Here is a 27,860-nt window from a genome sequence, read left to right on the forward strand (position 1 = left end):
CAGTGATCACAATACCATTAGTTTCAATATAATTATGGAGAAGGATAGGACTGGACCCAGGATTGAGATTTTTGATTGGAGAAAGGCTAACTTTGAGGAGATGCGAAAGGATTTAGAAGGAGTGGATTGGGACAATTTGTTTTCTGGGAAGGATGCAATAGAGAAATGGAGGTCATTTAAAGGTGAAATTTTGAGGGTACAGAATCTTTATGTTCCTGTTAGGTTGAAAGGAAAGGTTAAAAGTTTGAGAGAGCCGTGGTTTTCAAGGGATATTGGAAAGTTGGTTAGGCAAAAGAGAGATATCTACAATAAATATAGGCAGCATGGAGTAAATGAGGTGCTCGAGGAATATAAAGAATGTAACAAGAATCTTAAGAAAGAAATTAGAAAAGCTAAAAGAAGATACGAGGTTGCTTTGGCAAGTAAAGTGAAAATAAATCCAAAGGGTTTCTACAGTTATATTAATAGCAAAAGGATAGTGAGGGATAAAATTGGTCCCTTAGAGAATCAGAGTGGATAGCTATGTGTGGGGCCAAAAGAGATGGGGGAGATTTTGAACAATTTCTTTTCTTTGGTATTCACTAAGGTGAAGGATATTGAATTGTGTAAGGTAAGGGAAACAAGTAGGGAAGTTATGGAAACTATGATTAAAAAGGAAGAAGTACTGGCGCTTTTAAGGAATATATAAGTAGATAAATCTCTGGATCCTGACAGGATATTCCCTAGGACCTTGAGGGAAGTTAGTGTAGAAATAGCAGGGGCTCTGACAGAAATATTTCAAATGTCATTAGAAACGGGGATGGTGCCAGAGGATTGGCATATTGTTCATGTTATTCCATTGTTTAAAAAGGGTTCTAAGAGTAAACCTAGCAATTATAGCCTGTAAGTTTGATGACAGTGCTGGGTAAGTTAATGGAAAGTATTCTTAGAGATGGTATATATAATTATCTGGATAGACGGGGTCTGATTAGGAACAGTCAACATGGATTTGTGCGTGCAAGGTCATGTTTGGCAAATCTTATTGAATTTTTTGAAGAGGTTACTAGGAAAGTTGACAAGGGTAAAGCAGTGGATGTTGTCTATATGGACTTCAGTAAGGCCTTTGACAAAGTTCCACACAGAAGGCTAGTTAGGAAGGTTCAATCATTAGGTTAATATTGAAGTAGTAAAATGGATTCAACAGTGGCTGGATGGGAGATGCCAGAGAGTAGTGGTGGATAACTGTTTGTCAGGTTGGAGGCCGGTGACTAGTGGTGTGCCTCAGGGATCTGTACTGGGTCCAATGTTGTTTGTCATCTGCATTAATGATCTGGATGATGGGGTGGTAAATTGGATTAGTAAGTATGCAGATGATACTAAGATAGGTGGCATTGTGGATAATGAAGTAGGTTTTCAAAGCTTGCAGAGAGATTTAGGCCAGTTAGAAGAGTGGGCTGTACGATGGCAGATGGAGTTTAATGCTGATAAGTGTGAGGTGCTACATTTTGGTAGAAATAATCCAAATAGGACATACATGGTAAATGGTAGGGCATTGAAGAATGCAGTAGAACAGAGTGATCTAGGAATAATGGTGCATAGTTCCCTGAAGGTGGAATCTCATGTGGATAGGGTGGTGAAGAAAGCTTTTGGTATGTTGGCCTTTATAAATCAGAGCATTGAGTATAGGAGTTGGGATGTAATGTTAAAATTGTACAAGGCATTGGTAAGGCCGAATTTGGAGTATTATGTACAGTTCTGGTCACCGAATTATAGGAAAGATATCAACAAAATAGAGAGAGTACAGAAAAGATTTATTAGAATGTTACCTGGGTTTCAGCACCTAAGTTACAGAGAAAGGTTGAACAATAAACATAAAGTACACTGCAGATGCTGTGGTCAAATCAACACATTACAAACAAGCTGGATGAACTCAGCAGGTCGGGCAGCATCCGTTGAAAAGAGCAGTCAAAGTTTCGGGCCTGTTCCCCCTCCCCCCACCTTCCTTATAGGGCCCCTGCCCCCTCCAGACCTGACGAAGGGTCTCGGCCCGAGACGTTTCAACAGATGCTGCCCGACCTGCTGAGTTCATCCAGCTTGTTTGTAAGGTTGAACAAGTTAGGTCTTTATTCTTTGGAGCATAGAAGGTTGAGGGGGGACTTGATAGAGGTATTTAAAATTATGAGGGGGATAGATAGAGTTGACTTTGATAGGCTTTTTCCATTGAGAGTAGGGGAGATTCAAACAAGAGGACATGAGTTGATACTTAGGGGGCAAAAGTTTAAGGGTAACACAAAGGGGAACTTCTTTACTCAGAGAGTGGTAGCTGTGTGGAATGAGCTTCCAGTAGAAGTGGGGGAGGCAGATTCAGTATTGTCATTTAAAGTAAAATTAGATAGGTATATGGACAGGAAAGCAATGGAGAGTTATGGACTGAGTGCAGGTCGGTGAGAGTAAGCGTTCGACACGGACTAGAAGGGTCGAGATGGCCTGTTTCCGTGCTGTAATTGTTATATGGTTATATGTAACAGAGGTAATGGGGTAGACACCACGTGGTAACAGGAGAAATGAGAGAGAGACTACCTCTGTAATGGGATAATGGGGTAGAGACTCCCTGTATAACAGGGATAATGGGGTAGGTACACCCTCTGTAACAGAGATCCTGGGGGAGAGATCATCTGTAACAAGGAGAATGGGAGAGAGGCTCCTTCTGTAATAGGTGTGATGGGTTGGAGACTCTCTAATGGAGTAATGGGGTAGAGAATCCCCTATAACAGGGGTAATGGTGGAGAGAATCACTCTGTAACAGGGGTAATGGTGGAGAGAATCACTCTCTAACGGGGTAATGGTGGAGAGAATTACTCTGTAACAGGGATACTGGGGTAGACACCACGTGGTAACAGGAGAAATGAGAGAGAGACTAACTCTGTAATAGGTGTAATGGGTTAGAGACTCTCTGTGTAATGGGGTAGAGAATCGAGGGTACTAGGGAAGAGAATCACTCTGTAACAGGGATAGTGGGTGATATCCCCTCAGTAATGGGAGGCAATAGAGGCTCCCTCTAACAGGAGTGAAGGGGAGAGACCCCCTCTGTAACAGGGGTAATGGGGAGAGAGACCCCCTCTGTAACAGGGATAATGGGAGAGAGACTCCCTCTGTAACAGAGATAATGGGGGAGAGAGACTCCCTCTGTAACAGGGATAATGGGAGAGAGACTCCCTCTGTAACAAAGATAATGGGGGAGAGAGACTCCCTCTGTAACAGGGATAATGGGGAGAGAGACCCTCTGTAGCAGGGATAATGGGGGAGAGAGACTCCCTCTGTAACAGAGATAATGGGGGAGAGAGACTCCCTCTGTAACAGGGATAATGGGAGAGAGACTCCCTCTGTAACAGGATTAATGGGGAGAGAGACTCCCTCTGTAACAGGGATAATGGGGGGGGGGGAGAGACTCTCTGTAACAGGAGAAATGGGGGACACCCACTGTAACATGGGTAATGGGGAGAGACCCCTCCATAACAGGGGTAGATGGAAATATAAACTCAGTAACAGGGATAATGGGAGTGAGATTCCCTCTGTAACAGAGGTAAAGGAGTAGAGATCCCCCTCTGTAATAGTGAAATAGGGTAGAGACTCCACTGAAACAAGGGTAATGGGGTTAGACTCCCTCTGTAACAGGGGTAATGGGGGAGACGCTCCCTCAGTAACAGCAGTAATGGGGAGAGAGTCCCACTGTAACAAGGTAAAGGGTCGGGACCTCCTCTGTAACAGGGGTAATGGGGGAGACGCTCCCTCAGTAACAGCAGTAATGGGGAGAGAGTCCCACTGTAACAAGGTAAAGGGTCAGGACCTCCTCTGTAACAGGGGTGAAGGGAAAGACTCACTCTCTAACATGGGTACTGGGGAGAGACCCTTTGTAACCGAAAGAAGGCGAGAGACTCCCACTGACAGAAGTGAGAGGGAGAGAACCCCTCTGTAACACGGGTAAAGGGAAAGACAAACTCAGTAACAGGGGTAATAGGGTTGATAGAGAGACTCCCTCTGTGATAGGGGTGATGGGGAGAGAAACCCTCTATAACAGATGTAATAGTGTAGAGACACCCTGTGTAACATGGATAATGGAGAAGAAAGATTCCCCTTGTAACAGGAGTAATGGGGGAGAGACTCCCTCTATAACGGGAGTAATGGGAAATATAAACTCAGTAACAGGAAGAATGGGGGTGAGATTCTCTCTGTAACAGGGGTAATGGGAGAGACTGTGATAGGGGTGATGGGGAAAGACTTTCTGAATCAGGGGCAATGGGGTGAGAGACTCCCTCTGTAACAGGGGTAATGGGGGAGAGACTTTCTGTAACATGAGTAATGGGGTAGAGATCCCCACTGTAACGGGGTAATAGGGAGAGAATAAATCTCTATATATCCATGTACACTCTATTTGAGTCTCTCTCTGTCCTGGGATGTCTGATTACAGTCTGTATGCGTCCATGTGCTCTCCATTCGTGTCTCTCTGTAGCCAGGGGAGTCTGATTACAGTCTGTATATTGTTTTGTGCACTCCATTTGTGTCTGTCTGTGCCTAGCTGTGTCTATTACAGTCTGTAAATGTCCACAGGTATGCCATTCGTGTCTGTCTGTGTCCAGGGGTGTCTCATTACAGTTGGATATGACCACGTCCACGCCATTCGTGTCTGCCCGTGCCCAGCGGTGTCTATTACAATCTGTAAATGACCACGGGTATGCCATTCGTGTCTCTCTGTGTCCAGAGTTGACTGATTACAGTCTGTATCTGTCCACGTGCACTCCATTCGTGTGTGTCTATGTCCAGGGTGTCTGATCACCGTCTATATGTCACGTGCTTTCCATTCCTCTCTGTCTGTCTCCAGGGGTGTCTGATTACTGTCCATATGTGTCCACATGCACTCCATTCCTGTCTCTCTGTGTCCTGGGGTGTCTGATTACTGTCCATATGTGACCACATGCACTCCATTCCTGTCTGGCTGTGTCCTGGGGTGTCTGATTACTGTCCATATGTGTACACATGCACTCCATTCCTGTCTCACTGTGTCCTGGGGTGTCTGATTACTGTCCATATGTGTACACCTGCACTCCATTCCTGTCTCACTGTGTCCTGGGGTGTCTGATTACTGTCCATATGTGTCCACGTGCACTCCATTCCTGTCTCACTGTGTCCTGGGGTGTCTGATTACTGTCCATATGTGTCCACATGCACTCCATTCCTGTCTGGCTGTGTCCTGGGGTGTCTGATTACTGTCCATATGTGTACACCTGCACTCCATTCCTGTCTGGCTGTGTCCTGGGGTGTCTGATTACTGTCCATATGTGTCCACATGCACTCCATTCCTGTCTGGCTGTGTCCTGGGGTGTCTGATTACTGTCCATATGTGTCCACATGCACACCATTCCTGTCTCACTGTGTCCTGGGGTGTCTGATTACTGTCCATATGTGTCCACATGCACTCCATTCCTGTCTCACTGTGTCCTGGGGTGTCTGATTACTGTCCATATGTGTACACATGCACTCCATTCCTGTCTCACTGTGTCCTGGGGTGTCTGATTACTGTCCATATGTGTCCACATGCACTCCATTCCTGTCTCACTGTGTCCTGGGGTGTCTGATTACTGTCCATATGTGTACACATGCACTCCATTCCTGTCTCACTGTGTCCTGGGGTGTCTGATTACTGTCCATATGTGTCCACATGCACTCCATTCCTGTCTCTCTGTGTCCTGGGGTGTCTGATTACTGTCCATATGTGACCACATGCACTCCATTCCTGTCTGGCTGTGTCCTGGGGTGTCTGAATACTGTCCATATGTGTCCACATGCACTCCATTCCTGTCTCACTGTGTCCTGGGGTGTCTGAATACTGTCCATATGTGTCCACATGCACTCCATTCCTGTCTGGCTGTGTCCTGGGGAGCCTGATTACTGTCCATATGTGTCCACATGCACTCCATTCCTGTCTCACTGTGTCCTGGGGTGTCTGATTACTGTCCATATGTGTCCACATGCACTCCATTCCTGTCTGGCTGTGTCCTGGGGTGTCTGATTACTGTCCATATGTGTCCACGTGCACTCCATTCCTGTCTCACTGTGTCCTGGGGTGTCTGATTACTGTCCATATGTGTCCACATGCACTCCATTCCTGTCTCACTGTGTCCTGGGGTGTCTGATTACTGTCCATATGTGTCCACATGCACTCCATTCCTGTCTGGCTGTGTCCTGGCGTGTCTGATTACTGTCCATATGTGTCCACGTGCACTCCATTCCTGTCTCACTGTGTCCTGGGGTGTCTGATTACTGTCCATATGTGTCCACATGCACTCCATTCCTGTCTCACTGTGTCCTGGGGTGTCTGATTACTGTCCATATGTGTCCACATGCACTCCATTCCTGTCTCACTGTGTCCTGGCGTGTCTGATTACTGTCCATATGTGTCCACGTGCACTCCATTCCTGTCTCACTGTGTCCTGGGGTGTCTGATTACTGTCCATATGTGTCCACATGCACTCCATTCCTGTCTCACTGTGTCCTGGCGTGTCTGATTACTGTCCATATGTGTCCACGTGCACTCCATTCCTGTCTCACTGTGTCCTGGGGTGTCTGATTACTGTCCATATGTGTCCACATGCACTCCATTCCTGTCTCACTGTGTCCTGGGGTGTCTGATTACTGTCCATATGTGTCCACATGCACTCCATTCCTGTCTCACTGTGTCCTGGCGTGTCTGATTACTGTCCATATGTGTCCACATGCACTCCATTCCTGTCTCACTGTGTCCTGGGGTGTCTGATTACTGTCCATATGTGTCCACATGCACTCCATTCCTGTCTCACTGTGTCCTGGGGTGTCTGATTACTGTCCATATGTGTCCACATGCACTCCATTCCTGTCTGGCTGTGTCCTGGGGAGCCTGATTACTGTACATATGTGTCCACATGCACTCCATTCCTGTCTCACTGTGTCCTGGGGTGTCTGATTACTGTCCATATGTGTCCACATGCACTCCATTCCTGTCTGGCTGTGTCCTGGCGTGTCTGATTACTGTCCATATGTGTCCACATGCACTCCCTTCCTATCTGGCTGTGTCCTGGGGTGTCTGATTACTGTCCATATGTGTCCACATGCACTCCATTCCTGTCTGGCTGTGTCCTGGGGTGTCTGATTACTGTCCATATGTGTACACCTGCACTCCATTCCTGTCTGACTGTGTCTTGGGGTGTCTGATTACTGTCCATATGTGTCCACATGCGCTCCATTCCTGTCTCTCTGTGTCCTGGGGTGTCTGATTACTGTCCATATGTGTCCACATGCACACCATTCCTGTCTCACTGTGTCCTGGGGTGTCTGATTACTGTCCATATGTGTCCACATGCACTCCATTCCTGTCTCACTGTGTCCTGGGGTGTCTGATTACTGTCCATATGTGTACACATGCACTCCATTCCTGTCTCACTGTGTCCTGGGGTGTCTGATTACTGTCCATATGTGTCCACATGCACTCCATTCCTGTCTGGCTGTGTCCTGGGGTGTCTGATTACTGTCCATATGTGTCCACATGCACTCCATTCCTGTCTCACTGTGTCCTGGGGTGTCTGATTACTGTCCATATGTGTCCACATGCACTCCATTCCTGTCTGGCTGTGTCCTGGCGTGTCTGATTACTGTCCATATGTGTCCACATGCACTCCATTCCTGTCTGGCTGTGTCCTGGGGTGTCTGATTACTGTCCATATGTGTCCACATGCACTCCATTCCTGTCTGGCTGTGTCCTGGGGTGTCTGATTACTGTCCATATGTGTCCACATACACTCCATTCCTGTCTGGCTGTGTCCTGGGGTGTCTGATTACTGTCCATATGTGTCCACATGCGCTCCATTCCTGTCTCACTGTGTCCTGGGGTGTCTGATTACTGTCCATATGTGTCCACATGCACACCATTCCTGTCTCACTGTGTCCTGGGGTGTCTGATTACTGTCCATATGTGTCCACATGCACTCCATTCCTGTCTCACTGTGTCCTGGGGTGTCTGATTACTGTCCATATGTGTACACATGCACTCCATTCCTGTCTGGCTGTGTCCTGGGGTGTCTGATTACTGTCCATATGTGTACACCTGCACTCCATTCCTGTCTCACTGTGTCCTGGGGTGTCTGATTACTGTCCATATGTGTCCACGTGCACTCCATTCCTGTCTCACTGTGTCCTGGGGTGTCTGAATACTGTCCATATGTGTCCACATGCACTCCATTCCTGTCACGCTGTGTCCTGGGGAGCCTGATTACTGTCCATATGTGTCCACATGCACTCCATTCCTGTCTGGCTGTGTCCTGGGGTGTCTGATTACTGTCCATATGTGTCCACATGCACTCCATTCCTGTCTCTCTGTGTCCTGGCGTGTCTGATTACTGTCCATATGTGTCCACATGCACTCCATTACTGTCTGGCTGTGTCCTGGGGTGTCTGATTACTGTCCATATGTGTACACCTGCACTCCATTCCTGTCTCACTGTGTCCTGGGGTGTCTGATTACTGTCCATATGTGTCCACGTGCACTCCATTCCTGTCTCACTGTGTCCTGGGGTGTCTGATTACTGTCCATATGTGTCCACGTGCACTCCATTCCTGTCTCACTGTGTCCTGGGGTGTCTGATTACTGTCCATATGTGTCCACGTGCACTCCATTCCTGTCTCTCTGTGTCCTGGGGAGCCTGATTACTGTCCATATGTGTCCACATGCACTCCATTCCTGTCACGCTGTGTCATGGGGAGCCTGATTACTGTCCATATGTGTCCACATACACTCCATTCCTGTCTCGCTGTGTCCTGGGGTGTCTGATTACTGTCCATATGTGTTCACATGCACTCCATTCCTGTCTGGCTGTGTCCTGGGGAGCCTGATTACTGTCCATATGTGTCCACATGCACTCCATTCCTGTCTCTCTGTGTCCTGGGGTGTCTGATTACTGTCCATATGTGTCCACATGCACTCCATTACTGTCTGGCTGTGTGCTGGGGTGTCTGATTACTGTCCATATGTGTACACCTGCACTCCATTCCTGTCTCACTGTGTCGTGGGGTGTCTGATTACTGTCCATATGTGTCCACATGCACTCCATTCCTGTTTCTCTGTGTCCTGGGGTGTCTGATTACTGTCCATATGTGTCCACATGCACTCCATTCCTGTCTCACTGTGTCCTGGGGTGTCTGATTACTGTCCATATGTGTCCACATGCACTCCATTCCTGTCACACTGTGTCCTGGGGAGCCTGATTACTGTCCATATGTGTCCACATGCGCTCCATTCCTGTCTCTCTGTGTCCTGGGGTGTCTGATTACTGTCCATATGTGTCCACATGCACTCCATTCCTGTTTCTCTGTGTCCTGGGGTGTCTGATTACTGTCCATATGTGTCCACATGCACTCCATTCCTGTCTCGCTTTGTCCTGGGTTGTCTGATTACTGTCCATATGTGTACACATGCACTCCATTCCTGTTTCACTGTGTCCTGGGGTGTCTGATTACTGTCCATATGTGTCCACATGCACTCCATTCGTGTCTCTTTGTGTCCTGGGATGTCTGATTACTGTCCATATGTGTCCACATGCACTCAATTGATGTCTCGCTGTGTCCTGGGGTGTCTGATTACTGTCCATATGTGACCACATGCACTCAATTCGTGTCTCTCTGTGTCTAGAGTTGCCTGATTACAGTCTATCTGTCCACGTGCACTCCAATCGTGTCTCTCTGTTTCTAGAGTTGTCTGATTACAGTCTGTATCTGTCCACGTGCACTCCAATCGTGTCTCTGTGCTCCATTCTGCTCCATCTTTAATTTGGCATCTTGCTGGGTCTCTGGCAGCATGTGGGTGAATGGCAACGCCCGTGTGGGTAGCCACCAGGTTGTCCGTTCTCAACATTTCCTGCCTGTGTCATTCGGTGGCTGTGCAGATCCATTTGTAGGATGTTTCAGAGCAGTTGAACGTGTGCCCTGTCTGCAGACAGGTACCAGAACATGGAGGTTGGAGCAGTCAGGTGTGAGACTTCGGGTTTTGTGCTGATTCTGGGCGTATCCTGGGTCTGGCTGAGGGGAGCGGGGGTTGGGTGTGATTTGCACAGGAGAATGGTGCCTCTGTTGTAACTTCACTGTCTCATTACCCTTTTAGGCTCCAACTGCAGTTATTTTCGATTTTTTACCACTGGAGAAAATACAAAAATAATGGGTCGAGAAGCAAATAAAGGTGAGGACATCATTGTTTGATCGTGGAGGCACTCATAAAGATCTTTCAAAAATCGCTCGATTCTGGAATGGCTCCAGAGGACTGAACAATTGCAGATGTCACTCCAAGCTTGAAAAGAGGGAGGCAAAAGACAGGAAATTATAGGCCAGCTGGCCTGACTTTGTTTGTCGGGAAGATGTTGGAATCTATTATTAAAGATGAGATTTCAGGATACCTGGAACGACATGATAAAATTGGTCAAAGTCAGCACGGTATCCTCAAGGGGAAACCTTGTCTGACAAACCCAGTGGAATTCTTTGAGGAAATAACAGGCAGGAGAGACAAAGGAGAATCAGTGGCTTGGATTTTCAGAAGGCCTTTGACAAGGTGCTGCACATGAGGCTGCTTAACAAAATGAGAGCCCATGTTTTTACAGGAAAGATACTAGCAAGGATAGAGCATTGTCTGATTGGCGGGAGGCAAAGTGGGAATAAAGGGGAATACTGTAAAATAGACAATGTGCTGGAGGAATTTAGCTGGTCAGGCAGCATCAGTGGGCAGGAACAAACAGTCGACGCTTCCGGCCGAAACCCTTCATCATGTCATGTTTTCTATGGTGGGAGAGTCAAGGACCGTAGAACCGTGCACCGTAGAACAGAGGGCCATTCTTTTAGAACGGAGATGAGGAGGAATTTATTTAGCCAGAGTGGTGAATCTGTGGAATTTGTTGCCACAGGCGACTGTAGAGACCAAGTCATTGAGTGTATTTATAAAACATAGAAACACAGAAAACCTACAGCACAATACAGGCCCTTCGGCCCACAAAGCTGTGCCAAACATGTCCTTACCTTAGAAATTACCTAGGGTTACCCATAGCCCTCTATTTTTCTGAGCTCCATGTACACCATATTTAAGACAGAGGTTCTTGGTTAGTCAGGGTGTCAAAGGTTACTGGGAGAAGAAAGGACAGTGGGGTTGAGAGGGATAGTAAATCAGCCATGATGGAAGGATAGAATTGACTTGATGGGTTGAATGGCCTAACTCTGCTCTTATATCATAGTCTACAATTGACTATCCCTTTCTAATGGAAAGATCTCCCATCTCTCTCTTCCCCCCTCTCCATTTCTCTCTCTCTGTCTCTCTCTCCCCCCCCCCCCCTTCCCCGGTGTTATTTTGTCCTCAGCTCTGTTTATTGTGGTGGCGGTGCTGGCCGTCCTGTGCCTCTGCCTCATGGTACTCGGCTCCCTCTCCATCAGTATGTCATTGAGGCACAACCCGGACTTCCTCATCAAACTCTCTGCTTCCTTCTTCATCTCCGCTGGTGAGTGGCAGAATTCCCTCTGACCCTCCATCCCTCCGTTGACCCTCCCTATCTCTGTAACTCTGACACTCCCCGTCCTCCTGTTCAAACCCCTCCCTATCTCTGTAACCCCTACACTCCCCGTCCTCCTGTTCAAACCCCTCCCTATCTCTGTAACCCCTACACTCCCCGTCCTCCTGTTCAAACCGCTCCCTATCTCTGTAACCCCTACACTCTCCATCCTCCTGTTCAAACCCCTCCCTATCTCTGTCACACCTACACTCCCCGTCCTCCTGTTCAAACCACTCCCTATCTCTGTCACACCTACACTCCCCGTCCTCCTGTTCAAACCCCTCCCTATCTCTGTAACCCCTACACTCTCCATCCTCCTGTTCAAACCCCTCCCTATCTCCATAACCTCTACACTCCCCGTCCTCCTGTTCAAACCCCTCCCTATCTCTGTAACCCCTACACTCCCCGTCCTCCTGTTCAAACCCCACCCTATCTCTGTAACCCCTGCACTCCCTGTCCTCCTGGTCAAACCCCTCCCTCAACCCCTCCATTTCCCCTCTCCCCCTCCTTGTGAGGTAGCAATTGGTTGGCTATCTAGGGAGGGGTCCTTGGAGGGTTTCCCTCCCCACGTCATTTTCGAAGAGCTGGACCTCTCCCTCCATCATCGCCCATTTACTCATCTTCCTCTCACCCTCTTCTTGCAGGTCTGGCTGCTGTGGCAACGCTGCTGGCCTTCGACCAGGCTGTGCTTGGTCTTCAGCGGACCGGCCTCGAGCTGAGCTACCTCTGGTCTTTTGGCTGTACCCTCGCTGCCTCCATCCTGTCCTCACTGGCTGGCACCTCGTTCCTCATCATTGCCCTTCCGGGGCCTGCCCTCGGCCTCTGCAACAGGGGCAAGGCCTCCAAGCCAGAGGCCTAGTTGTTGGAGGGAGGGGGAAAGAAAAGAGGGAGGGAGGAGAGTTAGAGAGTGGAGAAAGTGGGGAGGAGGGAGAGAACAGGATTTATCAAATACACTGCCAGCACTTGGGGCCTAGTTTCAGGTGTGGCACCAGGGAGTATGGGAGGGAGGGAGGTAGGAGAGAGAGGGACTGTCTAGGACATGACAGCCTGAGGCCTAGTGGCGGTGGGGCCGCTATGGAGGGAGGGTTTGGTGAAGGAGAGAAAGAGAGTTGTTCTGAGCCCATCCCCTCCATGTACCCATCCAAGTACCAAACTGCCTCAACCATTTCCTCTGGCAGCTTGTAAGCACCAACTCTGGTTGAAAAAGCTGCGCCTCATGTCACTTTTACACTGACCCTCTCCCTCAGGCGGAGATCTGTACACCGAATGGAGTCTTTCTGACCCTCTCCCTCAGGGGCAGGTCCGTACACTGACCGCTGTCTCTTAGTCCCTCTCTCTCGGGGAGATCTGTACACTGACCGCTGTCTCTCAGTCCCTCTCTCTCGGGGAGATCTGTACACTGACCGCTTCTCTCAGTCCCTCTCTCTCGGGGAGATCTGTACACTGACCGCTGTCTCTCAGGGGGAGATCTGTACACTGACCGCTGTCTCTCAGTCCCTCTCTCTCGGGGAGATCTGTACACTGACCGCTGTCTCTCAGTCCCTCTCTCTCGGGGAGATCTGTACACTGACCGGTGTCTCTCAGTCCCTCTCTCTCAGGGGCAGATCTGTACACTGACCGGTGTCTCCCAGTCCCTCTCTCTCAGGCGGAGATCTGTACACTGACTGGTGTCTCTCAGTCCCCCTCTCTCTGAGGGAGATCTGTACACTGACCGGTGTCTCCCAGTCCCTCTCTCTCAGGCGGAGATCTGTACACCGAATGGAGTCTTTCTGACCCTCTCCCTCAGGGGCAGGTCCGTACACTGACCGCTGTCTCTCAGTCCCTCTCTCTCGGGGAGATCTGTACACTGACCGCTGTCTCTCAGTCCCTCTCTCTCGGGGAGATCTGTACACTGATCGGTGTCTCTCAGTCCCTCTCTCTCAGGGGGAGATCTGTACACTGACCGGTGTCTCTCAGTCCCTCTCTCTCAGGGGGAGATCTGTACACCGAATGGAGTCTTTCTGACCCTCTCCCTCAGGGGCAGGTCCGTACACTGACCGCTGTCTCTCAGTCTCTCTCTCTCGGGGAGATCTGTACACTGATCGGTGTCTCTCAGTCCCTCTCTCTCAGGGGGAGATCTGTACACTGACCAGTGTCTCCCAGTCCCTCTCTCAGGAGGAGATCTGTACACTGGTCAGTGTCTCTCAGTCCCTCTCTCTCGGGGAGATCTGTACACTGACCGATGTCCCTCAGTCCCTCTCTCTCGGGGAGATCTGTACACTGACCAGTGTCTCCCAGTCCCTCTCTCTCAGGAGGAGATCTGTACACTGACCAGTGTCTCTCTGTCCCTCTCTCTCAGGGGGAGATCTGTACACTGATCAGTGTCTCTCAGTCCCTCTCTCTCGGGGAGATCTGTACACTGACCGATGTCCCTCAGTCCCTCTCTCTCAGGTGGAGATCTGTACACTGACTGATGTCCGTCAGTCCCTCTCTCTCAGGAGGAGATCTGTACACTGACTGATATCCCTCAGTCCCTCTCTCTCAGGAGGAGATCTGTACACTGACCGATGTCCCTCAGTCCCTCTCTCTCAGGAGGAGATCTGTACACTGACCGATGTCCCTCAGCCCCTCTCTCTCAGGGTAAAAGCTAAATTTAATTTTATTGCAAAAGTCTTTCAATATTTTTACTGGAAGTCTTATCTTGTGTTCTGTTGTGTAAACCATATGTTCATTATTTAATTTACAAAATCTCTTTTCTTGGGATGAACTTCAGTAAATAATCGAACAATTGGAACTGTTTGGAGGTGTTTTTTGTGTATTTTAACCAGGTCAAGAAACCTGTCACCCCATTAACTGGTGACACAGAGGGTACCTCTTGACAAGATTTTCCTTTCACTTTCCTATTCTCAGTACCTTTCACAGCCTGCATCTAACTCCCCCTCCCCCTCTCCCCTTCTTCCCCTTTCCCCTCTCTCTCCTACTCTCTCCCCTTCTCCCTCCTCTCTCTCCCTGCTCTCTCCATTCCCTCTCCCCTCTCCCCCTCTCCATTCCCCCTTCCTCCTCCTCTCTCCACCAGCCTCCACCCATCTCACTGCACCTCTCCCTCTCTCTCCCCCTTCTTTCTCCCCCTCTCTCTCCACCTCCCTCACCCTCTCTCCCATCCTTCAATCCATCTCCATCTCCCTCTCCCCCGCCCACTACTCCCGTTGGGTTATTTTTAACCATCCAGTCTCGACCAGACTAAATTTAGACATGGTTGAACAATGGGAGGAGGGAAATGATGTCAGTAGGTCAGAGAACCAGCCTTGGGTCAGAGGAGTGTGTGTGTGTGTGTGTGTGTGTGTGTGTGTGTGTGTGTGTGTGTGTGTGTGTGTGTGTGTGTGTGTGTGTGTGTGTGTGTGTGTGTGTGTGTGTGTGTGTGTGTGTGTGTGTGTGTGTGTGTGTGTGTGTGTGTGTGTGCAGGACAAGAGAGAGAGGTTTGTATGTGCATGTTGTCTAAGATCCTCTGGATCATATCTGCCTCCACCACCACCCCAGGCAGCACATTCCCGACACCCACCCTCTCTGTGTAAAAAAAAACGTGCCCCTCACAGCTCCTTGGAACTTGCCCCTCTCACAGTGGATATTTCATCCAGGGGAAACAGAAACTGTCTGTCTCCTCTTCCTGCATCTCTCGTGATCTTAAAAACCTCTATCAGATCTTCCCTCAGCCTCTTGGTGAACCCTTTCTGCACCCTCTCCAAATCCCTCCAGGTCAGACTGTACTGGGAGCTATCGAGGACGAGTAGGTACACCGATACAGGTGGGCATGCTACGTTGGTGCAGGAAGCCTGGCTGGGCTTGTCAGCTGCCCACTCACAACATCATTTCACTGAATGATTCGATGTACGTGGGAAGGGTGTCGCAAATCCTTAAACAGGTAGAAAGCACAGAAACATGTTTGGACATTTCATAGCTGCTAACCTGATACGGTCAACAGGGTGCCAACGTATTTAACTGGGCCATGGGAGGGACTTCATCTTGTCGGAAACCACTTTCAGGAAGGCTTGGGAAAAGAGAGAGGAGGACAATGAGAATGAGAGACAGAGAGAACAAGGGGAGGTGAGAAGACGAGAGAGAGGGACAGAAAGAGGAAATGACGGGGAGAGAAAGGAAGACAAAGAGGGGGAGAGAGAGAAAGGGGGAGGGCTTCAGGAAGAAAAGCAGCCACGATGTTACTGAAGGAGAACAGGAGAGGCATGCCTCTCACCGTGGAAGGGTTAAGCGTCTCATGGATGGTGCTTGGGTGTTGGAGGAGTTTAGGTTGGGAGACAGAAAGAGAGAGAGGGAAAGGGAAAGAGAGAGGGAGAAGGAGACAGGGAGAGTGAGGAAGGGTAAGTAGGCTTATCCCATTAACCATTATTGTACTGCACTGTGGGGAGTGGTGGTGAGGAAGCTGAGGGATCTCCATGCTTTGACAGTGTCAGTGAGGGATCTCCACACTGTGGGAGGGTCACTGAGGAATCTCCGTGCTTTGACAGTGTCAGTGAGGGATCTCCACACTGGGAGGGTCACTGAGGAATCTCCGTGCTTTGACAGTGTCAGTGAGGGATCGCCACACTGGGAGGGTCACCAAGGAATCTCCGTGCTTTGACAGTGTCAGTGAGGGATCGCCACACTGGGAGGGTCACTGAGGAATCTCCGTGCTTTGACAGTGTCAGTGAGGGATCGCCACACTGGGAGGGTCACCAAGGAATCTCCGTGCTTTGACAGTGTCAGTGAGGGATCTCCACACTGTGGGAGGGTCACCGAGGGATCTCCGTGCTTTGACAGTGTCAGTGAGGGATCTCCACACTGTGGGAGGGTCACTGAGGAATCTCCGTGCTTTGACAGTGTCAGTGAGGGATCGCCACACTGGGAGGGTCACCAAGGAATCTCCGTGCTTTGACAGTGTCAGTGAGGGATCTCCACACTGTGGGAGGGTCACCAAGGAATCTCCGTGCTTTGACAGTGTCAGTGAGGGATCGCCACACTGGGAGGGTCACCGAGGGATCTCCGTGCTTTGACAGTGTCAGTGAGGGATCTCCACACTGTGGGAGGGTCACCGAGGGATCTCCGTGCTTTGACAGTGTCAGTGAGGGATCTCCACACTGTGGGAGGGTCACCGAGGGATCTCCGTGCTTTGACAGTGTCAGTGAGGGATCTCCACACTGTGGGAGGGTCACCGAGGGATCTCCGTGCTTTGACAGTGTCAGTGAGGGATCTCCACACTGTGGGAGGGTCACCAAGGAATCTCCGTGCTTTGACAGTGTCAGTGAGGGATCTCCACACTGTGGGAGGGTCACCGAGGGATCTCCGTGCTTTGACAGTGTCAGTGAGGGATCTCCACACTGTGGGAGGGTCACTGAGGAATCTCCGTGCTTTGACAGTGTCAGTGAGGGATCGCCACACTGGGAGGGTCACCGAGGGATCTCCGTGCTTTGACAGTGTCAGTGAGGGATCTCCACACTGTGGGAGGGTCACCGAGGGATCTCCGTGCTTTGACAGTGTCAGTGAGGGATCTCCACACTGTGGGAGGGTCACCGAGGAATCTCCGTGCTTTGACAGTGTCAGTGAGGGATCTCCACACTGTGGGAGGGTCACCGAGGGATCTCCGTGCTTTGACAGTGTCAGTGAGGGATCTCCACACTGTGGGAGGGTCACCAAGGAATCTCCGTGCTTTGACAGTGTCAGTGAGGGATCTCCACACTGTGGGAGGGTCACCAAGGAATCTCCGTGCTTTGACAGTGTCAGTGAGGGATCTCCACACTGTGGGAGGGTCACCGAGGGATCTCCGTGCTTTGACAGTGTCAGTGAGGGATCTCCACACTGTGGGAGGGTCACCAAGGAATCTCCGTGCTTTGACAGTGTCAGTGAGGGATCTCCACACTGTGGGAGGGTCACCAAGGAATCTCCGTGCTTTGACAGTGTCAGTGAGGGATCTCCACACTGTGGGAGGGTCACCAAGGAATCTCCGTGCTTTGACAGTGTCAGTGAGGGATCTCCACACTGTGGGAGGTTCACCGAGGGATCTCCGTGCTTTGACAGTGTCAGTGAGGGATCTCCACACTGTGGGAGGGTCACCGAGGGATCTCCATGCTTTGACAGTGTCAGTGAGGGATCTCCACACTCTGTGGGGGGTTAATGAAGGGACGGGACTGTGGGTAATCGAGCAGGTGGGTGGAAGGGACAGTGTTGATCACAGGCCAGGGTGTGGTGTCACTCTGAGGAGGAGAGTTCACTGACACGACTGGAGACGGGACTGTTGGCCCTGGATCAGCAGAATGCAGTAAAATTATCATAGGTGGTAAAAATAGAAGCTGGTTAGTGAAGGAACCAAACAGACAGGCCTGGATTCCGCTAACAGGAAACGCCTTAGTCTCGACACACAACTCACGAAAAGTACTGGAAATATCACCACTCTCCCTGGAGAACCACTGTAAATATTAACGTGCTCTCCGAAGCACCCCATAAATATTAACAATCTCCCCGGGGACCCCATGTATATATTAACACCCACCCTGGGGATACCCAGTAAATGCTAACACACACTTCCTGGGGAATCCCTGGAAATATTTATACTCTCCCCGGGGACCCCTGGTAAATATTAACACATTACCCAGGGACATCCTGTAATATTGACACAAGGATCCCCTGTAAATATTAACATACTCGCCGGGGACCTCCTGTAAATATTAGGACCCTCTCCCTGGGGACGCCCTGTAAAGATTAACACTCTCCCTAGGGATCCTCTTTAAATACTAATACTCTCTCTCCAGGGATCTCCTGTATATATTAAAACATTCTCCTGGGATCCCCCGTCAATATTAACACACTCTCCCTGAGGACCCCCTGTATATATTAACACTCCACCGGGGAGCCCCTGTATTTATTAACATTCTCCCCGGGGACCCTGTGTAAATATTAACACACTCTCCCCAGGGACCCTGTGTAAATATTAACACACTCTCCCAAATAACTTTTGTAAATATTAACACACTCCCCGGGGACTTTGGCTTGCCTGCAGAAAGCAGAGGGTCATGGTGGAGGGAGTACATTCCGATTGGAGGGTTGTGATGAGTGGTGTCCCACGAGGATCAGTTCTGGGGCCTCTACTTTTCATGATTTTTATTAACGACCTGGATGTGGGGTGTATAAGGGTGGGTTGGCAAGTTTGCAGACGACACAAAGGTTGGTGGTGTTGTGGATAGAGTAGAGGATTGTCGAAGATTGCAGAGAGACATTGATAGGATGCAGAAGTGGGCTGAGAAGTGGCAGATGGAGTTCAACCTGGAGAAGTGTGAGGTGGTACACTTTGGAAGGACAAACTCTAAGGCAGAGTACAAAGTTTGTACTCTGGTTAGGCCACACTTGGAGAACTGTGTCCAGTTCTGGTCGCCTCACTATAGGAAGGATGTGGAAGCATTGGAAAGGGTACAGAGGAGATTTACCAGGATGCTGCCTGGTTTAGAGAGTATGGATTATGATCAGAGATTAAGGGAGCTAGGGCTTTACTCTTTGGAGAGAAGGAGGATAAGAGGAGACATGATAGAGGTATACAAGATATTAAGAAGAATAGACAGAGTGGACACCCAGCCTCTTCCCCAGGGCACCACTGCTCAGTACTTTAAGGTAAGGGGTGGGAAGTTCAAGGGGGATATTAGAGGAAGGTTTTTTTACTCAGAGAGTGGTTGGTGCGTGGAATGCACTGCCTGAGTCAGTGGTGGAGGCAAATACACTAGTGAAGTTTAAGAGACTACTAGACTCTTAACCTCACCTTAAATGGAGGAATTTAAGGTGGAGGGTTATATGGGGGGCAGCACAACATTGTGGGCTGAATGGCCTGTACTGTGCTGTATTGTTCTTTGTTCTTTGAACCCCTGTAAACACTCTCCCCTGGGGACCCCCTGTAAATATTAACATACTCTTTCTGAGGAACCTCTGTAAATATTAACACACACTCACCAGGGCCCCGTGTAAATATTAACACCCTCCCCAGGTCCCTCCTAAAATTATTAACATTCTCCCCAGGCTCAGCAGTAAATATTTCATACTCTCTTTGGGGATACCAGTAAATATTAACACTCTCCCCTGAGGCAGAAATAGACAGGAGTTTCAGGGAGATAGTCACCCCTAAAAGTCAGGAAGCAGGTACTTGGCTGACTGTCAGGATAGGGAAGGGGAATAGACAGGAAGATCAGAGCATCCCTGTGGCTGCTCCCATCAATAATAAGCATACCGTTTTGGATACTGTTGGTGGGGACGACCTACCAGGGATAAGTTGCAGTGGTCACGTCTCTGGCACCGAGACTGGACCCTCAGCTCAGAAAGGAAGAAGGGAAAAGAGGAGAGCAGTAGTGATAGGGGATTCGATAGTTGGGACAGATAAGAGGTTCTGTGGGAGAGATAGAGAATCCCGGGTGGTCTGTTCCCTCCCTGGTGCCAGGGTCCATGATATCTCGGATCAAGTTCTCAGTATTCTCAAGAGGGAGGGTGAGCAGCCAAATGTCGGGGTCCATGTAGGGACCAGTGACGTGGATAGGAAGAAGGAGGAGTTCCTGCAAAGAGAGTTTAGGGAGTGAGGTGCAAAGACAGGACCTCCAGGGTTGCACTCTCAGGATTGCTACCAGTGCCCCGTGCTAGTGAGGCTAGAAATAGGAAGATAATGCAGCTAAATACGTGGCTTAGGAGTTGGGGCAGGAGGAAGGGCCTCATGTTTCTGGACAATTGGGCTTTGTTCCAGGGAAGGTGGGACCTGTTCCGACAGGACAGTTTGCACCTGAAATGGAGGGGGACTAACATCCTTGCGGGAAGGTTTGCTAGTGCTGCTCCGAGGGGTTTAAACTGGATTTGCAGGGGGAGGGGAACCAGAGTGTTAGAGCAGGTGGTGAGGTGGAGGAGGATAAGGGTCATGTGAGGACTGCTTGTGTGGACAGAAATCAAAGGTTTGTGCGTGATAGAAATGTTCTCAGGTGTCAAACTGAAGAGACTGGGGATGAGCCGGTTGGCTCTCAAATAGAGAAAGATAGGAGACAGTGTGTGAGGGAGGATAGGCAGGTGATAGAGAAGGGACGTGCTCAGATCAAAGGTTTGAGGTGTGTCTATTTTAACGCAAGGAGTATTATGAACAAAGCAGATGAGCTTAGAGTGTGGATCAGTAGAACTATAGAACCATAGAACATTACAGCACAGAAACAGGCCTTTTGGCCCTTCTTGGCTGTGCCGAACCATTTTTCTGCCTAGTCCCACTGATCTGCACCTGGGCCATATCCCTCCAAACCCCTCTCATCCATGTACCTGTCCAAGTTTTTCTTAAATGTTAAAAGTGAGCCCGCATTCACCACTTCATCTGGCAGCTCATTCCACACTCTGTGTGAAGAAGCCCCACCAATGTTCCCTTTAAACTTTTCCCCCTTCACCCTTAACCCATGACCTCTGGTTTTTTTCTCCCCTAGCCTCAGTGGAAAAAGCCTGCTTGCATTCACTCTATCTGTACCCATCATAATTTTATACACCTCTATCAAATCACCCCTCTTTCTCCTACACTCCAGGGAATAAAGTCCTAACCTATTCAACCTTTCTCTGCAACTCAGTTTCTCAAGTCCCGGCAACATCCTTGTAAACCTTCTCTTCACTCTTTCAACCTTATTAATATCCTTCCTGTAATTAGGAGACCAAAACTGCTCACAATACTCCAAATTCGGTCTCACCAATGCCATATACAACCTCACCATTACATTCCAAGTCTTATACTCAGTACTTTGATTTATAAAGGCCAATGTACTAAAAGCTCTCTTTACAACCCTATCTACTTGTGACGCCACTTTTAGGGAATTATGTATCTGTACTCCCTGATCCCTCTGCTCTACTGCACTCCTCAGTGTCCTACCATTTACCTTGTATGTTTTACCTTGGTTTGAAGTGCTATACCTCACACTTGTCTGCATTAAACTCCATCTGCCATTTTTCTGCCCATTCCTCCAACTGGTCCAAATCCCTGTGCAAGCTTTGAAAACCTTCTTCACTGTCCAATATACCTCCAATCTTTGTATCATCCAATTTGCCAAATTAACATCCAGATCATTGATATAGATGACAAATAACAATGGACCCAGTACTGATCCCTGTGGCACACCACTAGTCATAGGCCTCCACTCAGAGAAGCAATCCTCCACTACCACTCTCTGCCTTCTCCCATTGAGCCAATGTCTAATGCAATTTACTACCTCTCCATGTATACCTAATGACTGAATCTTCCTAACTAACCTCCCATGCGGGACCTTGTCAAAGGCCTTACTGAAGTCCATGTATACAACATCCACTGCCTTCCCTTCATCCACTTTCCTGGTAACTTCCTCGAAAAACTCTAATAGATTGGTTAAACATGACCTACCACGCACAAAACCATGCTGTTTCTAATAAGTCCGTGTCTATCCAAATACTTGTAGATCCTATCTCTTAGTATTCCTTCCAATAATTTACCTACTACCGATGTCAAACTTACCGGCCTAAGTACTAAGTACTTGGAGATATGATGTGGTGGCCATTACAGAGACTTGGATGGCTCAGGGACAGGATTGTTTACTTCAGGTACTGGGTTTTAGATGTTTCAGGAAGGACAGGGAGGGAGGCAAAAGAGGTGGGGGGGCGTGGCACTGTTGATCAGAGATAGTGTCATGGCTGCAGAACAGGTGGGCATCATGGAGGCACCTGTGGGTGGAGATTAGGAACAGGAAGGGGTCAATAACTTTACTGGGTGTTTTTGATAGGCCTCCCAATAGTAACAGGGATATCGAGGAGCAGATAGAGAAACAGATCCTGGAAAGGTGTAATAATAACAGGGTTGTCATGATGGGAGTTTTTAATTTCCCAAATATCAATTGGAATCTCCCTACAGCAAGAGGTTTAGATGGGATGGAGTTTTGTTAGGTGAGTTCAGGAAGGTTTCCTGACACAATATGTAGATAAACCTACAAAAGGAGAGGCTGTACTTGATTTGGTATTGGGAAATGAACCTGACCAGGTGACAGATCTCTCAATGGGAGAGCATTTTGGAGATAGTGATCATAATTCTCTCTTCTTTACCATAGCATTGGAGAGAGATAGGAACAGACAAGTTAGAAAAGCGTTTAATTGGAGTAAGGGGAATTATGAGGCTATCAGGCAAGAAATCGGAAGCTTAAATTGGAAACAGATGTTCTCAGGGAAAAGTACAGAAGAAATGTGGTAAATGTTCAGGGGATATTTGTGTGAAATTCTGCATAGGTACATTCCAATGAGACAGGGAAGTTATGGTAGGGTGCAGGAACCGTGGTGTACAAAGGCTGTAATAAATCTGGTTAAGAAGAAAAGAAACGCTTACAAAAGGTTCAGAGAACTAGGTAATGTTAGAGATCTAGAAGATTTTATGGCTAACAGGAAGGAGCTTAAGAAGGAAATTAGGAGAGCAAGAAGGGGCCATGAGAAGGCCTTGGCGAGCAGGATTAAGGAAAACCCCAAGGCATTCTACAAGTATGTGAAGAACAGGAGGATAAGATGTGAAAGAATAGGACCTATCATATGTGACAGTGGGAAGGTGTGTATGGAACCGGAGGAAATAGCAGAGGTACTTAATGAATACTTTACTTCAGTATTCACTATGGAAAAGGATCTTGGTGATTGTAGTGATGACTTGCAGCAGACTGAAAAGCTTGAGCATGTAGATATTAAGAAAGAGGATGTGCTGGAGCTTTTGGAAAGCATCAAGTTGGATAAGTCGCTGGGACTGGATGAGATGTACCCCAGGCTACTATGGGAGGTGAGGGAGGAGATTGCTGAGCCTCTGGCAATGATCTTTGCATCATCAATGGGGACGGGAGAGGTTCTGGAGGTCAGGTGGGTTGTGAATGTTGTTCCTTTATTCAAGAAAGGGAGTAGAGAGAGCCCGGGAAATTATAGACCAGTGACTCTTACCTCAGTGGTTGGTAAGTTGACGGAGAAGATCCCGAGAGGCAGGATTTACGAACATTTGGAGAGGTATAATATGATTAAGAATAGTCAGCATTACTTTGTCGAGGGCAGGTTGTGCCTTACGAGCCTGTTTGAAATTTTTGAGGATGTGACTAAACATATTGATGAAGGAAGAGCAGTAGATGTAGTGTATATGGATTTGCTTTTGATAAGGTACCCCATGCAAGGCTTACTGAGAAAGTAAGGAGGCATGGGATCCAAGGGGACATTGCTTTGTGGATCCAGAACTGGACACAGGTTTAAGGTACTGGGGAGTAGGGGCGTTGGAGATGTCAGGGGTAAGTTTTTTACTCAGAGAGTGGTGAGTGCGTGTAATGGGCTGCCAGTGACAGTGGTGGAAGCGGATACGATAGGATCTTTTAAGAGACTTTTGGATAGGTACATGCAGCTTAGAAAAATAGAGCGCTATAGGTAAGCCAGTAATTTCTAGGGTAGGGACATATTCGGCACAGCCTTGTGGGCCGAAGGACCTGTGTTGTGCTGTAGGTTCTCTATGTTTCTATGTCTTCCTGTAAATATTAACACACTCCCCAGGGACCCCTGTAAATATTAACTCTCTCACCAGGGACCCACTGTAAATATTTACACACTCCCTGAGGATCCGCTGTAAATATTAACACTCTCTCTGGGGATCCCCTGTAAATGTTAACACTCCCCAGGGACGCTCTGTAAATATTAACACTCTCTCTCTGGGGATCCCCTGTAAATGTTAACACACCCTCCCCGAGGACCCCCTGTAAATATTAACACTCCCCAGGGACGCTCTGTAAATATTAACACTCTCTCTCTGGGGATCCCCTGTAAATGTTAACACACCCTCCCCGAGGACCCCCTGTATATATTAACACTTTCCCCAGGGACCTCCTGTAAGTAATAATATTATCCCTGGGGACCAACAGTAAATATTATCACACTCTGCCTGGGGATCCCCTGTAAATATTAACACTCTACCTGGGATACCCCTTTAAATATGAACACACTCTTCCTGGGAATTCCCTGTAAATGTTAATACACTCTGCCCAGGGATCCCCTGTAAACATTAACACACTTGCTGTTGTGGTATTGAGCATTACACCACAGGAAGAGTACCTTAGCCCGACTGAATTGTCCTACACCAAACATCTGCCCCTTCCCATTGATCTGCTCCTGAACCAACGGCCTACGTTCCTCTCCCATCCTTGTGCTTATTCACATTTCTCTTGGATGTTGAATTCAAATGCACCTCTACCACTTACACTGACAGTTCCACACTCTGAGTGGAGAAGTTCCCTTCATGTATCCATCTTTTCAAACTTAATCCTTGACCCCTTTCATGGCTCACACAACCTCAGTGGAAAAATTTACCCTCTCTATACCCCTCATAAGTTTGTAATCCTCTATCAAATCTCACCTCGATCTCCTTCACTCCTGTAATTGTCCTATTCAACTGCACCAGTATTACAGTGGAGAGAGAGAAGCTGACCAAAGATGATTGGAAGGGAACACTAGCATGGATGATAGCTGGAGTTTCTGGAAGCAATTTGGAAGGCGCATGATATATATGTTCTAAAGAGGAAGAAATATTCTAAACAGCACACACAAAATGCTGGAGGAACTCAGCAGTGCAGACAGTATCTATGGAAAAAAGTACAGTTGACATTTTGGGCCGAGACCCTTTGGCAGGACTGGAAAAGAGAAACAATTTGAAAGATCTCTGTTCGAAACATCAACTGTACACTTTTTCCAGTGATGCTGACTGGCCTGCTGAGTTCCTCCAGCATTTTGTGTTTGTTGCTTTGATTTCCAACATCGATTAGGTGTTGCATTTTGGAAAGACAAACCCAGGTAGGTCATACACAGTAAAAGGTAGGGCACTGAGGACTGCGGAGGAACAAAGGGATCTGGGAGTTCAGATACATAATTCCCTGAAAGAGGTGTCACAGGTAGACAGGGTTGTAAAGAAGGCTTTTGGCATCCAGGCATTTATAAATCAAAGTACTGAGTATAGGAGTTGGGATGTTATGCTGACGCTGTATAAGACATTGCTGAGGCCAAATTTGGAGTATTGTGTGCATTTCTGGTCACCTAACTATAGAAAGGATATCAGTAAGATTGAAAGAGTGCAGAAAAGATTTACTAGGATGTTGCTGGGTCTTCAGGAGTTGTTACAGGGAAAGATTGAACAGGATTCCTTGGAGTGTAGAAGAATGAGGGGGGATTTGATAGAGGTTTACAACATTATGAGGGGTATAGACAGAGTAAATGCGAGTAGGTTCTTTCCACTTATATTAGGAGAGATAAGTACGAGAGGACATGGCTTTAGGGTGAAAGTGGAAAGGTTTAAGGGGAACTTCTTCACTCACAGAGTGGAGGGAGTTTGGAACGAGTTGCCATCTGACGTGGTAAATGCTGGCTCACCTTGAAGTTTTAAGAATAAATTGGATAGATACATGGATGGCAGAGGTCTGGAGGGTTATGGACTGGGTGCAGGTCAATGGGACTAGCGGAATGAAGTTTCGGCACAGACTAGAAGGGCCAAATGGCCTGTTTTCTGTTCTGTAGTGTTCTATGGTTCTATCTGCAGATTTTCTCTTGCTTCTGACAAGTATCCTAAAGGCAGGATGACACAAGAGAAGCAGAGGCAGAGAGGGCAAGAATTAGTGGGGTTAGCAGATTGGGAAGCTTTTGAAAAGCAATATGGAGAGAAAAGATAAACTATATAGGTAAGCTAGCCAAAACTATCAAATATATTACCTGAAGTTTCTTTAGATAGATATTTAAAGAGTAAAGGAGAGGTGAGAGTAGATTGGATCGCTGGGAAATGAGGCTGGAGAGGCAGTAAAGGGAGGCAATGAAATTACAGAGGAACTGAATAAATACTTTGCATAATGTGGAAGACATTAGTGAAATGTTGGAATTTCAGGAGTGTTGAGGGCATTCTAGGGAGAAGCTGCTTGGGATACTGAAAAGGCTGAACGTAGCCAGCTAGTCTGACTTCAGTGGTTGGAAAGATGTTGGACTCTTATTATTCAGGATGAGGTTTTGGGGGTCTTGGAGGCACACTACGAAATAGATGCAGTCAGTGTGACAAATCTTGCCTGACAAATTAGTTGGAATTCCTTGAGGAAATAACAGGTAGGATAGACAAAGGAGAATCAGTGGCTATTGTTGACTTGGATCTTCAGAAGGCCTTTGACAAGGTGTCACACATGAGGCTGCTTAACAAGAAAAGAACCCATGGTATTACAGGAAACCTAACTGCTGCTTCTAAGATAACAAATTTCACGTCACATGCTGGTGATGATAAACCTGATTCTGATTCTGAAGATACTAACATGGCTGACTGACAGGAGGCAAAAAGTGAGGGCTTTTACTGGTTGGCTGCCAGGAACAAATGGTGATCTGCAATAGTCAGTATTGGGACCATTTCTTTTCATGGTATATGTTAATGAGTTGGATGATGGAATTATGACCAAGCTTGCGGATAGGTGGAGGGACAGGTAGTGCTGAGGAAGCAGGCAGTCTGCACAAGGACTTGGACGGGTTTGGAGAATGGGCAAAGAAGTGGTAGTTGGAATACATTGTCAGGAAGGGTATGGCCATGCACTTTGGTAGAAGGAATAAAGGTGTGGGCTATTTCCTAAGCAGGGAGGATTTCCGAAAGGTTAACTTGTAGCTCGAGTTGGTGGTGAGGAAGGCAAATGGCACTTTGGCATTCATTTCAAGAGGACTAGAATATAAGAGCAAGGATGTAATGCTGAGGCTTTATAAGACATTGGTCAGACCACACTTGGAGTATTGTGAGCAGTTTTGGGCCCCTTATCTAAGAAGAGATGTGCTGGAATTGGAGAGGGTCCAGAGGAGGCCCGGGAAAATGAAACGGTAAGCCTATGAGGAGCACTTCATGGCTTTGTACTCACTGGAATTTAGACAAATGAGGGGGTGATCTCATTGAAACCTGTTGAAAGAGCTTGATAGAATGGATGTGGAAAGGAGATTTCCTCTTGTAAGGGGTCTTGGACCAGAGGACACACCCTCAGAATAGAGGGACGTCCATTTTTAACAGAGATGAAGATGAATTTCGTTAGCCAGAGGGCGGTGAATCTGTGGAATTCATTGCCATAGATGGCTGTGGAGGCAAAGCCACTGGGGATATTTAAGACGTAGGTTGATAGGTTCTTGGGGGGTTCAAAGGTTACAGGGAGAAGGCAGAAGAATGGGTTTGAGAGGGATAATAAATCAGCCATGATGGAATGGCAGAGAAGACTTGATGGGCCAAATGGCCTA

General features: G+C 48.1%; 1 protein-coding gene across 1 annotated transcript in view; it reads left to right on the plus strand.

The window, feature by feature from the left end:
- LOC140715605 (voltage-dependent calcium channel gamma-6 subunit-like) overlaps positions 1-14,361 on the plus strand; it is a 30,953-nt gene extending 16,592 nt beyond the window's left edge. Inside the window, exons 2-4 of the mRNA XM_073027975.1 lie at positions 10,163-10,237; positions 11,400-11,537; positions 12,233-14,361. Coding sequence (XP_072884076.1) covers positions 10,163-10,237; positions 11,400-11,537; positions 12,233-12,447 — 428 coding nt within the window. The 3' untranslated portion in view covers positions 12,448-14,361. The remainder of the gene's footprint in view (positions 1-10,162; positions 10,238-11,399; positions 11,538-12,232) is intronic.
- The last annotated feature ends 13,499 nt before the right edge of the window (positions 14,362-27,860 follow it).

This window comes from Hemitrygon akajei, chromosome 24 (genome assembly GCF_048418815.1).
Source record: "Hemitrygon akajei chromosome 24, sHemAka1.3, whole genome shotgun sequence".
NCBI classification, from domain to species: domain Eukaryota; kingdom Metazoa; phylum Chordata; class Chondrichthyes; order Myliobatiformes; family Dasyatidae; genus Hemitrygon; species Hemitrygon akajei.